The 14,106-nt window shown below is 37.6% G+C and overlaps 1 protein-coding gene across 3 annotated transcripts in view; it reads left to right on the top strand.

Annotated features, from left to right (window-relative positions):
- ACSL3 (acyl-CoA synthetase long chain family member 3) overlaps positions 1-14,106 on the top strand; it is a 50,858-nt gene that overhangs the window by 16,409 nt on the left and 20,343 nt on the right. For all 3 annotated transcript variants that reach the window (XM_030954200.1, XM_030954199.1, XM_030954201.1), the window contains exons 3-4: positions 3,355-3,776; positions 10,135-10,312. In XM_030954200.1, coding sequence (XP_030810060.1) covers positions 3,426-3,776; positions 10,135-10,312 — 529 coding nt within the window. In that variant the 5' untranslated portion in view covers positions 3,355-3,425. The remainder of the gene's footprint in view (positions 1-3,354; positions 3,777-10,134; positions 10,313-14,106) is intronic.

Raw genomic sequence — 14,106 nt, 5'->3', positions numbered from 1 at the left:
AAGCATTGTATCTTAATGTAAACAGTGTTGTTCTTTTGCATTGACATTAGAAATGGTTTTCTTAATGGAGGTTAAATGACCTTTTGTAAAAGGAAAATAAAAACCAACAGAAAATGTACTGTCATGTTCAGCTGCATTGGTTTTGCTTGCTGTAAGTCATAATTGCCTTACATCTAGCACTCCAGCCTCAAGTCAGGGTAGAGTTTTGCTTCTATACTCTCATCAAAATGATTTTTAATTGAATGTTTAGTGATCCACTTAACTGACTTTGATGTTCTCTTGGGAATGGCAGTTATAAATCTGTTGGGCACAAAGGCAGTTTAAACTGCATCTCCTTTGCTTACCTGGTATTTTCCTCTTCAACAACATAGCAAACAAATCAACAAAATGATGAGTAAAAATGCAGCTTCTGTTCTTCAGTTACACAAGGAAAGAGGGGGAGTGTTTCTACTGCCACCAAAGAACTTGGTGTCATGGCTCAGCTCTCCTTAGAACCATCACCCTGCAAAGATCCTGGAGCTTATTCTGCTAATGAAACTACTGGAATATATTTTTCTTTCTTGTTCCAAAAGGCATTGCACTTTTCCAGTGTCCAATTGCAATGGTAATTACAATTAGTTACAAGCATAGATGCTCTGTAAATATCACAGTCTTCAATCCATTGCCAAATTCTTAAGACATTGGCACTTGAGTTCTCTCTCTTGCTAAAGTTTGCTATCTTGTAATGATAAGATTTTTGAAGGTAAAAAATGGACTCTTACTCTGCCTGTAAGACAAGAAAGTTCATTTGCAAAAGATAATTTTGAATCTTAAAAACATTATATTTTGAGTGAAAGAAATTGTCTTAATTTTTAAAATAAACTGTTTTCAATAGATGACTTGACTTTTGTGAAGGAATAACTGAAATAATTAGCAATTTAAGAGATGTACATCAGAGCAGAGTTCTAGAGCAGGATGCTTGCTTTTCTGAGCCAGGGGACAGTCCAAGACATTTCCCTTTAGTCTGTGTTGTTGGAGTGTTCCTTAGACCCTTACTTGCAGTGCAGCCTTTTATGAAATGGTGAGCAAAGCACAATTTGTTTGCAATTCAAAGCAAGATTTCCACGTTTGGGGGGTGTTATGCAAGGGTGAGTCAGAAGAGGAACTTGACATGGCACCTTGGCATGGTTATCATGGAAATAGTGGAAAAGGTTCATCTCTCCTTCTGAGGAAAAAATAAAGCTGTTGGGATAACTAATTGCAAAATGAAATGGGAGGCTGCTGTTCTGGAAGGGTTCAGTGCCTCTCTAACCAAGGAAAGTTATGAAACCTAGAGAGAATATTATTTGAACAGCTTTGACTGTGTGTTGGATAGGGAATTTCTTTGAAGAACAGTTTGCCTAAAGGTATTAAATGAGTTGCTTTAATTTTCACGTGTAGCAGTGTTTGGTTAAATTCTGTTTCTACTTTTTAGGCAGCGAGAAGTTCTCCAGCTTTATAAGGAGAAAAAAGATGTTCATCTCCTGAGCTGTGCCAGGCAAAATAATAGTACAACATAAATTTTTTTTTAAATGGGCAAACTCTTGCTGTGTGTACTCTGGATTCAGCTTTTAAACATCTTGTTCTGTGCTGCTATCAACAAGAGTATAATTTTTCTGGCCCACAGTAGCTGATTGGCTGGCTCATGATTATTTTCATTAAGCATCCTTCAGTGGCACCCTAAGAACATAAGTCTCTTCAAGCGATTACTGAATTTGCCCTTTTGCCTATTTGAGTTTGTTTTCTGTTTGTCATTGCTTTTTGCCTTTGATCTGAAAATTAAAATATATGCACTTCCATTTAATTTTTTTAATATTTTAAATCTTTCCTTCACTGCTGCTTGTTGCAGTAAGTTCCTACTGTGAAGAGCTCCTGTGGTTTATTTGAGTATGTGTCTCAGGGTGCTCTGCAGAACAAACTTTGATGTTGTTTGGTTCCTTCACTGCATCATTACAGGCAGTTTGTTAACAGTGAGATTACAGCAGCTTGTTAGGGGAAAAGTTGATAATGAAATATTTTTGCTTGGAGTTTTAGGAAGTTTTGTGTTTCAGGGAAAGATGAAATGAATCTCATCCTAGAAGTGAAGGATGCTGGATTGATCCATTCCCAAAAGGAATGCAGATCTAGGATTAATGAAGCAAGGTTTCTTTCCATTGCTACTGAAAGATCTTTTATGATTTAAACATTACTTTTTTCAACTCAAATTTCTGTTCATTAGGGTTTTCAGAGAGTTAATGGAGGAGAAGTCAAAGAGTGTAAGACATCAGCACAGAATAATACATCTCGTGAATAAAAATTAATTTAGAATTGTCAAAAGCTGTGCAGCTTATGTATACATCATTATTAGTTGCTTGATTTATGATACTGCTTTGAATAAGTTGTATCAATAAGTTTGAAAGGTTAATTGGGTGCAGTGCATTTGTAGTTTATTGTGTACAAAACACTGTTTTTTAGCTAGTGGCTTGTGGACTGTTGCAGAAATTCATCTTTAGCCATTATGGCAACCATCCCTGATTTCCATAAGGATTTCAGTTATTTTGTTGATTTACCTTTTTAATCTTTTAGACAGATCGCATAATTTCATGACTCAACAGTAGAATACATTAGAAAGTTGCATCATCATTGTAGTCATTAGATATAGTAAATTATGCTTTTAAAAAAGACAAAGTGAATATCCTGGCATCATTAAGGACTCTGGAAAAAGTTACACATCTCTTCATTGTGCTGCTGCTAGGAATTTGGGGATATTTATAAGCTCTTTTTTGGTATTTACCCAATATTACTTAGCTCATGTTTATTGGTACAAGTGGGCTCGTTGGATACTGGTTCTGAGACTGAAATCAGGACTGATGGGAAGTCCCTGGGAATAAAGCAGCAAAGTTCTGTCACATACACAACTTCCCTTCTCTCAGGTGGCTGTCCCAGTGTGTCCAACACTTGGGAAACATTCCAGCATCCTTAATGGTTGGGGTTCTCATGTGCAGAGTGGTGACAGTGCCTGTGCTCTTAGGGCTTGTTTGGAGGCTGATGGTTCACAGTCAGAGGTCATAGGGATTCCTAGTAAGGTGCACATGGAGGTGCTCTGATGTTGAAGAGGATCTTTTAAGTTGTATAATCACAAAACACTTTCAGATAAATACCTGAGATGCGTATGTCATTGTACTGCAGTCAGCTCTACCTCATGTGTCTGCTTTCATTTTTGTGTGGGGTTTAGACTTCTAACTCCTTCATAAAGACACCTGCTGGGATATGGATTGCAATATCATGTGTAAAAATACCTTCTGCCAACAGTGATAGTTTACTACTAACCTTTTCTTTTTTCTTTTCTCTTTTCAGATCTTTTTGGGCCCCTGTCTAGCTGATCCATGTTTCCAAACTGTCTCTTGTAACATTCTCAAGCGGCCAAAATGAAGTTGAAGCATAACATCAACCCTGTTCTTTTACAGCTTATAAACTTCATAGTCCTCGTGTACTCCCTTGTAACATACATTCCATGGTACATCCTTTCAGGATCAAAGCAGGCTATAGCAAAAGCCAAGCAGGTTAAAGCCAGACCTGTGAATAACAAGCCTGGAGGTGCATACAGATCTGTGAACAGTCTGCATTGCTTAGCTTCAGTTTTATATCCTGGGTGTGATACACTCGACAAAGTTTTTAAATATGCTAAAACGAAATATAAGGACAAAAAACTCTTGGGAACACGTGAAATTCTGAAAGAGGAAGATGAAATCCAGCCATCAGGAAAAGTTTTTAAAAAGGTTAGTCTTTTTGCAGTCTGCCTTCAAGAGTTTTTTTCTAAAGTATGTTTACTTTTTTATGCAGCACTTCTAGTCCAGTAAAGCAAAGCTGGGGAAAAAATAAATTTCTCTGCTTAGATTCAGTACCTGTGAAAAGAAATTATCTCATTCCCAATCTTTCAATACTTGGCATTTAAGCCAAATCTAAACCTTTTTGCACTTTTGAATAGATATCCTATTTGTGGTTTCAAAGGAAAAACACAAGTATGTTTTGGGTATTTGTTTTTAATATTCATCTGGTGATGTAAGTGGTTTTAAAAGTTTCTTTTTGAAGTGATTTTTAGAAAGTCTCCCTTTGTGTTATTCTGAACTGTCATCAGATAAATATGCAAAAGTACTAGATGCCAGTACTCATATGTACCTTTTCAGCAGCCTTAGTTGTGATTTAAGGATTTGCTGTTCTGTCCAGGGAATTCAGGACTTAAATGAATTTTTTGTTTGGAAAAGAATTGCTCAGATTTGATTGAAGAGTCTGTTTTTCTTTGAGTCTCCTTTAAGGTGAACCACTCTGGTAATCTGTAATCCTGATGTGTGTGGGAGATGTGATTTCAGTGTTTGACAGCTGCTCTGTTGTTTCAAGGGACTGACTTTTTATAGTTTATTATGTTCAACACCATTGTCATTTGCTGCTTTGTATTTGTTCAGACACATTGAAAAATGCACTTCTGCCTGAAGAAGGGCAGAATACTGCAACAGAATGTTCATATTTGTGCATCTCTGTGTGTTAAAGTTCTGCATTTCTGTATTAGAAGTTATTAAATCCACAATAGGTAATTTCTAGTTAAGATTAGTTTCTGTGCAGATGGAGAAAATTTCTCTTCATGCTGCTAGTTTTAATTCTGATAGAGGAGTATGTTTAAAATCAAATTTGGTTAATAACACAATATATGGAAAGTGGTGGAAAATTGAGTTCTGTTAAAATCTTTATACCAACTTTATTGTTAGTGAAACTTGCCCTTAGCTGTGGAGTAGTTTTGCAGTATGAAGGAAATGTGCTTGATGCACATTTTGCTGCCTCATTACTCTATAAAGAAACTAAAAATTCATGTTGTACAAAGAATGGCTTCTGAGCACAAATCAGAATTTTGGCTGCCCTGTTTTTTTACACAAAAAAACATGTGCCCTGTTTTTTAATAACAATTTTGAAGGTAAGACTTAAGGTCTTAGGAGTTTTAGCCTTTTCCGTTATGCAAGCAAAGCGTTGTGAATATTGGAAATCCAAAGGATGTTTGTGTTGATCCACTTAAATTACTTGTTTGTGAGTATTTAGGTTTAGAAATTACCCAAGTTAGGTAATTTTGTCTAAGCTTGACACAAGGGTTCATTGTGGTCAATTCCCATACTTACTCTCCTGTTACTTTGTTCCAAGTTGTGGCTTTATCACAGAAGACCATTTAGTTTTCTTTTTCTTCTTTTTTTATCCTGTTAGGGAATACATTGTTTCTTAAGGTCTCATGGCATGTGTTAGCAAGTGAGGAAAATCAGAACATTTCACAAGATACCTTGTTGATTCCAAATGTCAGGGTTCTCTTCTTTTGATTTCTTTCATTCCAGGCATCTTTTATTGCCTGGTTCCCTCTAGCACAAAGCCAACTTGCTGAGGTTTGGTGCAGTCCTTCAAAAAGGTGCACAACAAGTTTAATTCTTAGGTATAATGCGTGTTATTTCTGTACTTTACAGTATTGCAGTATATTTTTATATTATATATATGTATATCTCAATAAAAAGGTAAAGTATTCAGCTTTTGATTATTGTGAAAACTAAGTGTCCTTGCATTTGCAGCTAAAATTATTTAGAGCTTCTTAACATCTTTAAGATCAGATACTCTATTAATTTCTTGCAAAACAATGATATCTCAGATAATCTGTAATTTTAAAAATTTTTATGGTAGTGTATTGTTGCAAAAATATTTGTTTCTGTGCAGATTCCAAAGTAGCAGAAATTCATGGATGTGAATAAAATACAAATACTTGCTTATACACTTGTTGCATTTCATAGTAATTCATAAATGGTTAGTTATTCTATTTCCTTCTATATTGTACTCTGCAATTTCCTTCTCCAATATCATGCATACCTAATATTAATTTCATAAACCATGCATTTAAGTCAGGATAAAATAATGTTGAAAATACCTCTGAGATTAAGATGTAATTAATTGGAAGAAGGACTTAATTTAACCACAGCTGAAATTTTATAATGCCCAAAAGATGAGCTTCGTTATTTGGTGTCATCTTAGTTGTAGGTTATATCATCAGGTGCTTGTTTTGATCTATGTTGGTATATGGATTTGGCTTAGTGTGTGTGTGTTTTTTCATTGGTTTATTTTATGAGGGAAATGTCTGTTTTGGGGGTTGTTTGTTTGTTTGTCTGTCTTGCTTGGCTTTAAAAAGGGTCAGTAACCAAGAACAGAATTACTGGGAATATAATAAATAAGACATAGTGGGGAGAAGAAAATGCAGCTTTGTTGGGGAAGGTGATGCATCTAAAGCCTGAGAGACTTGGGTGCAACAGCAAGCACATGGGCTGCTCTGGCAATTCAGAACTTTACTCATTATTGCTGATACTGAAGCTTAAATTGAAGGTTCAGGAAGGTTCTTGCCACACCAAGAACCTTATGATGTTGAAAACCATAGATTGCTATGTGAGGGTTAGGGTGGGGGTTTTCAGATGTATTCAGCTGCAATCCATGTGTTCATGTGAGAAGGGCCAAAAGTGGGCGTTTCAAATCACCTCCTTTGTATTGTTTTCAATATACTTTTACAGGAAGATGTGTTTAATTCATGATCATAGTCAATGTTCTTTAAACCTTATAAGGTACTGTTAGGAAGACCTTCAAAGGTAACTGAGATCAGGTAGTTTAATGACTCTGCATGAGCCTGCAGCTTTATCGAGAACATTTTATTACACCTTTGCACAAAAATTTTTCATATGTTTATAAAATCCAGGTAAAAGAAATGCTAGCCGTGTGTTTAGTCTCTGCTTCTCTGGATTTCCAAATACCGATAGAGTCTGGATAGTTCGCGGTGTTTTGTGTGCCAGTGTGACTCAGGCTGCAGTGGAAGGCTGCAGCACGAGAGGGCAGCGTTCTCCCATGGAATGCCGTGGTTCCAGGGAAAACCCAGAGCTGCAGTTCCTGCTGCCTGCCCTCTGTGGGGCTCTTCCATCTCTGCTCAAACTCACTTCTTGGGCCCTTCTGCCAGCTCTTGGCTAGTTTCTTTCCGTTATTCACCAAGCAGAAGTAAGCTCTGAAAGTGTTAAGTTAAATGTGTGAATGTTTAAAGGGTGATTGTTTAAAGGGTTACGCTGCCTAATGCCAGTCTTACCACCTGTTGGCAGCAGAAGCAGAATCACAGATTTGTTAGGGTTGGAAGGGACCTCTGGAGATCCATCCAGTCCTACTCCTACCCAGGCAGGGTCACCCAGAGCAGGTGGCACAGGAATTTGTCTGGGTGGGTTTGGGATGTCTCCAGAGGGAGACTCCACACCTTCCCTGGGCAGCTTCCAGGGTTCTCCACCCTCAGTGTCAAGAAGTTCTTGCTCATGTTGAAGTGGAATTTCTTATAGTTTTAGTTCATGGCCATTGCTCCTTGTCCCATCACTAGAAACCCTTGAAAAGAGCCTGGCACCTTGCTCTTGGCACCCCTTTGAGATATTTGTATGCATTGGTGAGATCTCCTCAGTCTTCTCTTCTCCAGACTACCCAGGCCCAGCTCCTGCAGTCTCTCCTAGCGAGGGAGGTGCTCCAGACCCCTCCCCATTTTTGTGGACTCTCTCCAGTCACCCCTTGTCTTTCTTGCCTGTGCGTTGGAAAATGTCAGCAAAACTGCTGAGGGCAAGGCCAAGAAGGAATATGGGTTTGGAGACACAATCCAACATGAGGAGTATGAGATAAACTGTAACCTGCTGTGTTCTGCAGAGGAAGCTGGTAGAGAAATGCCGGAGAAAGGGACTTATATCCGTATTACTAAGCTGGCTCTATGAATAGCTGTTATTCACTAATGTATGTATAATGTAAATGTCATAGGGATGGAATAGAGAAGAACCACTGGGTGTGGGGAAGGAGCGCTGGAATTTGAATAGATGGATGGCAGTAGGAAAGTAAAACTCAAAATTGCTGCATTGAAAAAGGTCTTACTTGTTCTCATGTCAGTGTTCTTCAGAAATGTATTTTTATATAAATACTACCGCCAATGGTGCTACACATCCTTAAAAAAATTTTTTCCTTTTTGAGAAAAGAAAGCACCAATGAGTGATCTTTCACTACATATCAACAAGCTTAAGATTAATTATTTAAGAGAATAAAAAAAGGGGAAAAAAGCAGAATCACAAGTATTACTTGGAGAGATTGATTTTTGGCCAATTACTAATTTATGTTTCCCAGTTCAGTGAGAGTGGTGGAAATTACTAAAACCTCTTATGGATTGGCAAGCTTACCAAAAACAGTAACAAGAATCTGCTTGTATTTCTTGGCCTAATTATTTGTGAGCAGTTTTCCTGAGGCTGCACTGTAGGCAGAGTATAATGAGGGAAAGGGTATTGCCCAAGTCACTGCTATAAATTGTTTTCAGCTGATGAGCTTGTCAAGAACTTCCCCGTCTGCCAAAATACTGCCTTTGGGGAAAAAAAATCCCAAATTGGAATTTAAATTCCAAATTACCAAAATTTGGATGGACAGGAAGAGGTGCAGTATTTTTTTTGGAAGCAGTGAGAGTTTTCCACACCAGAAATATCCTGGTGTGTTGAAACAAAAAGGGACTCCCAGGTTTTGGTTTTGAAACAGCGTGTTTGCCACTGAAACAGAGCTTCTGGAAATAAACCAGGAAAAACTGAGCAGATATTTGTGTGAGAAATCTGTATTTTCTGGTGGAATTGCTATATATTGCTGTTGTTGACAAATGTTGTTTGTTGGACTTGTTAAATGATATTTTCCCATACAGACATTTGTGAAATTCCAAGCAGCTGCACGTGTACCTGTTTGTCCTACTAAATAAGTAGGTTAATGAGCAGTATGCAGTGAGCTGTAGTAGGTACAATGCATTGTTACAACTAGTTTTAACTATGAAACAGTTTGGAAAAGGGTCTTGACAAAGGAAATCTACTAAATTTTATTCTTCTCTTAAGAATTTGAGGGAGATTTTTAAATATGTTTTGTTAAAGAAGCAGATGTGGAAATACAGACTCATTAGAAATGTAGTTACATGTCAAAAATTGTTAGATTTGACAGCCCAAAGTTTGAAATTTAGTTCCCATTGATGAATGAAATATGGAAAAAAGAATGAAGGAGCTATTCTAGTTCTAGCTTTTCTATTTTTTGTACTGTTTGCTTGCATTTATTACTAATGCTTTGTAAAAAACATGTCTAAAATACTTGATTAATAAATTATTTTTCAGAATTGTCAATGTGCTTATATAAATAGATGGGTAGGATATAATCATTTGAAGTATAGATTTTCAGTATAAAACTTCTTCACACTATATCTATATATGAAAATTTCTAGGTTGGTCTCAAAGAAATGTCCTATCAGTCAGTAAGGAAATAGTACTGCAAGGTGCAAGTGCACACAGAAACCTGTAAATTCAAATCCAGTTTTACTGTGCACCAGCTTTCCCGTATGGAAAAGTGAGATTGCATAATATATTCTACATGACTTCTCAGAACTGAGGTTTGCCAGTCATTTCCTATCCTGTCTTCTGTCCCACTTTTGTTTAACTGTAAAAAAAAAAGGCAAAAATATTGCTGCTCATCCCCTTGACATTTGTTTCAGAACAAAGGGAAAGGGATTTCACAGTTTCTGACTGAGGGCCCATGGATATACTGCTTTCTGGAGTCCAGTTTCCAGTTTTAAAATATTTTTTAAATGAACATCTGAGTGTCATATTTGTGTAGAATTGTAGCCCAAATATCCAAGAAAGCAAATATAGAGAATGTGCTGTGCTAACTAGTGCTTCCCATCCTTTACATAAACCAAACCTTTTTAAAAAGTAGAGGTATGTGGGCCAGATAACCAAACAGTCTTTCAGAGGGCTCCTGAAGCTACACAAAATGGTGGGAATCGTGTGCTTTCCCTTCTGTGAAAATAGAAACTGAGGTGGTAACATGCATGGAGATATTGCATTATGATATGGTATTTATGTTGGAACTTCCACAGGCCTTGTAGCTTTTGGCAAGAAAGAGTGTCATCTTTATCTAGAATAAACTGCAGTTACAATTCAAGCACATGTTACTCAAACATCCACGGATTCTTCTCATGGGTGAAGATGTAGTAGGACATGTGTTAAGGGTTTTCATTTTCTGAATTGATTTTATTGTTCTTATTAGGTCATCCTTGGCAAGTACACCTGGCTTTCTTATGAAGATGTGTACATTAAAGCTGTTAATTTTGGAAATGGCTTAGCAGTCTTGGGTCAGCAGCCAAAGACTAACATTGCTATCTTCTGTGAGACCAGAGCTGAGTGGATGATTGCAGCCCAGGCCTGCTTTATGTGCAACTACCAGCGTGAGTACCTGTCTTCCCTGAAGGTTTTATGGCTTTCAGCCTCACAATCTGAAAACAAAACTCTTTCTTGCTTTGCTTTATGTACTAAGAAAACTTCATCTAGATTTTATAGAGAACATTAAAGTTTTCATATTAAAAAATACTGCATAATGTGGAAACTGTGCACTTTATAGCCTTTTGCTTTGGTGACTAGAGAAACCTGTATCTGTTGGCAGATGGGAAGAATGGATTTGGTAAGTATAGTTTGCTCAATGAATTTGTGAGAGGTTTATTTTCTTTTCATCTCAAATCAGTACAGATTCCCAAGTTTCTGAAAACAAACAAACAAAAATCACACATGAATTCATTGACTCAGTTTCAGGAGTTGACGTCAAACCTTCATCTGTGCCTGCAAGTTTTGTTTTATCTGGATATTTTGTCAGTTCTTCAATTTTGATTTTGGTTGGGCCTTTTTTTCTTGGTCAGGAATGTACTGAATGCTGGTCTCAGTGTGCTATAGCTGTTTAAATGTCTGTTTCATCATCACTCCTTAATGTCCTTTACCTAACTAAGCCCAGCCTGGCTGAGTTCTGTGATGCTCTCAGGGGGACACATCTTGTCCCTCAGAGCATGCCAGAAACTGCTGTTCCTCACAGGCTTTGCCTTTTCCCTCCTGTGCTACATTTACCCTTTCAATAAGAGATGGTTGTGAAATCTTCATCCTTGGAGAGCCATAAACCCCAGACTGGCCGTGGCTCTGAGCACTCTGCTGCAATGGATGGTGTGTGATCTTTGCAGGTGCCTTCCCACCTAAATTGGTGATGGTTTTGGTTGGTTCTTCAGTGGGTAAATGCTGCTGGCCTGCCAACCAGAGCAGAGAACTGCACAGACTATTCTCACATAAGATGCCTGTGCTGCTTTTAAGGTACATGTCTCTGTGCCAGTTCCCTTTTATCACTTTTGGGATCTGTCAGATTCCTAGTGGCTATCCTGGGAATAAAATGCAAGGGCTTGTATCATTTCTTTTTCCTTTGGAGCTGAAGCACATTTACAAATCCTAGGGAGATTTGTAATTTGAGGGGGGAAATCTGAGCTAGGGGCTGGATGTTGTGAGCAGAATGGTATGTGTGTGTTTTTGGGTTTGCTAGATTAGAGCTTTAAATCCCCTTGCTGCGACGTGCCTCGGCGCACACTCTGACGTGGTGTTCAGCAGCTAAGCTGTGTCATCTTCTGTGAACTTGGCTGACTTGTGCTGGCAGATGAGGAGAGAGCTGTGCAGTGTTCGCAGGCAGCTTGCAGGACAAATTGGGAGATTCAGATGATGTTGAAACAGTAATAGTGGCAAGATGTTGCTAAGTGGCTTATGTTAGCATTTTTCAGTGTGTAGGGTTGATACCAGCTAACTGCTGTGGGGGTGTTGGGACATTCTTTCCAAATGTGAGATGTGTTCAGTCTGAGGGAGTGGGCCCAGAGCAGGTTCATCTGCTTTGTACAGTGTTGGAGACAATGCCTTTTGCACTATAGAATTAAAAGGAGGAAAATTGTGTTTGTTATGGATTACTTGCACAAACAAGTTATTTTATGGTTAGAAATACTTCCTTGATTTTAAATGTATTTTTTTCTGAAGTTCTCTAAGTCTTATATTTGCACGAGGTGGAGTGGGATTGCTAGATCAGAGATAGAAGAAGTAGTACTAGCATGAAAAGAGATTTTCTTCCTGAGTACCTCTTCATGTGTGTGAACAGCTCTTCACCAGAGTAGGCAGATAAAACACAGAAGTGCATAGCCAAATGGTGGAATAGGACAGGTTGGGTTTCATTTTTCAATCATGCTTGAGCAGAAGTGGTTTTCTCAGAAGTAAATTTGGCTGAAGCCTTTAAAGGTGCATTTTGCTTTTTATTCTTGATGTGTGATGGGTGTTGAAGTACTCAGTTTAACATTCCAGTTACCTTGACATAAATTGTAGAAGTTCTGTTTGTTTCTTTAGGGTAAGGTTTTGCCTTTTCCTACAAGCTGGTAAATTCAGTGTTGTTGGGGATTTTCTTTTTTCAAGCCTTTGGTCAGATAACAAAGAGTCACTTGTACAATTGCATGTATAAAAGTGAATACAAAATAATCCCTTTTCAGTACGTTTTCAAGAGAATGAGGAGAGAGAAAACTCAAATCTTTCAAATTTGCCTGAAAAAGTTCTGGGTGCCAGTGTGGAGAAGGGAGGATTTCAGAGATGAGTCATTGCTCAGTTTTGCTCTCTCCATGACATCAGTGCACCGTCATATAAATGGTCTCTCTTTCCCTTTGGCTCTGTCATATAGCTCTGAGTGTCTTAATGTACTTATTTGCAGATGAGTAATTAAGTACCCCGTGGTTATTCCCGAGATGATGCTCTGCCTTCTGGGCGGTGTTGTCAGCTCAGTTCTGCTCCTTGGCTCGGGGCAGCTGAATTTCTGCTACATGTTTACATAACAGGGGTCACTGCAGTAAGGAGAGCGAGCTCGTGGGAACGAGGAGAGGCACTCTTCTGGACTTTGCTCCCACCAAATTAAAGAAAACACAGTGCATGTGCATTTGCCCTGCAACAGTTCTGAACTATGATGGGCTGTTTTAACAAGAAAAAAAATAAGTAGAGGTCAACTATTTACTTTTCTGTGTAAGAAGACTGCTTTTGAGTTGTTTTGGGTTAGTAACTCCTTGGATTTAAAATATTAAAATAGAAAACTTAGAATACAACAGAACTTTATTTAATTTCATTTTTAATCTTTGCTGCAGTGATTACAGCCCTAATGTACAACGGGCTGTCTTATTTTCATAATTACATTCTTTTAATATTTAGCTATGTACAGACTAAAAAGCAGAAGAAAAGCAGAAGATACTCAGATACCTGATGTGACAAAACTCCCAGCAAGAATACTGTAATTATGGATTGTGTTGATTGATCTCAGAGCTTTTATGAGATATCCCTGTTTAGTGTTGTGCTTGGAAAATACAAATTTTTTTTTTTGAGAGCAATACTTCTCTTCAATTTTTAGCTGCCTTTTTCTTTCTTAGTCTCTTTTGATCTCTTGTCATTCAATTCCATTAAAAATGCCAGGAAATTAAATATTATTTTAAAGGTGATAATATGAAATAATTGTGTAACACACTCACTAATGAGCTGACCTTACAAACAGGAAACAATTTTTCTTTTAGTAAATTTTCTAAATATTTTCTTTCTTGCTATTCTGTATGACTCTCATGATGTCAGTTCAAGGTCTAATGACTGTGATGATTAAACCTTTATTACATTATTTTAAATAGATGGCAGAACCAGCTAGTCACAGATTTATTTCTCTGTGTGAGAATTCTCTGCTGATGACACATATTGCCATGCTGTAATAATTTGTTATTAGCAGTCAATTGTAAAAGGTTAGTAACAGAGTATGTGAATTCTGGAAAGAGAAGTCACATGGATGAAAGCTGTTTCTTTCCTGTGTGCAAGAGGAATTTTACACAGTGATTAAACTGAGAAGGTTTGCCTACTTTTCAAATGGTAAAAGCAGTGACAGTATGAGAGTAGATCCAGGAGAATTTCATAAGGTGATGTGGTTTTGGGACCTCTAATTAGACCTTGGAAAAGAGTAAACAGTCACATAGAGAATGGTTGTTCATTATTCCTTCTGGGAGTAACTGAAGATCACCCTGTATTTAAATTCAGATGTTAAGAGGCTTTTTAAATACAAAACCGTCCCATCTTTGAGTTGACAAATATTTTTACTGTGTTGCCCAAGTTGGAATAGATTGATCTCAGTTCTTTTTTGTATACTACACTTGAAAATGTA

This window comes from Camarhynchus parvulus, chromosome 9 (assembly GCF_901933205.1).
Source record: "Camarhynchus parvulus chromosome 9, STF_HiC, whole genome shotgun sequence".
Classification (NCBI taxonomy): domain Eukaryota; kingdom Metazoa; phylum Chordata; class Aves; order Passeriformes; family Thraupidae; genus Camarhynchus; species Camarhynchus parvulus.
This window is presented reverse-complemented; position numbering and strand designations above follow the sequence as displayed.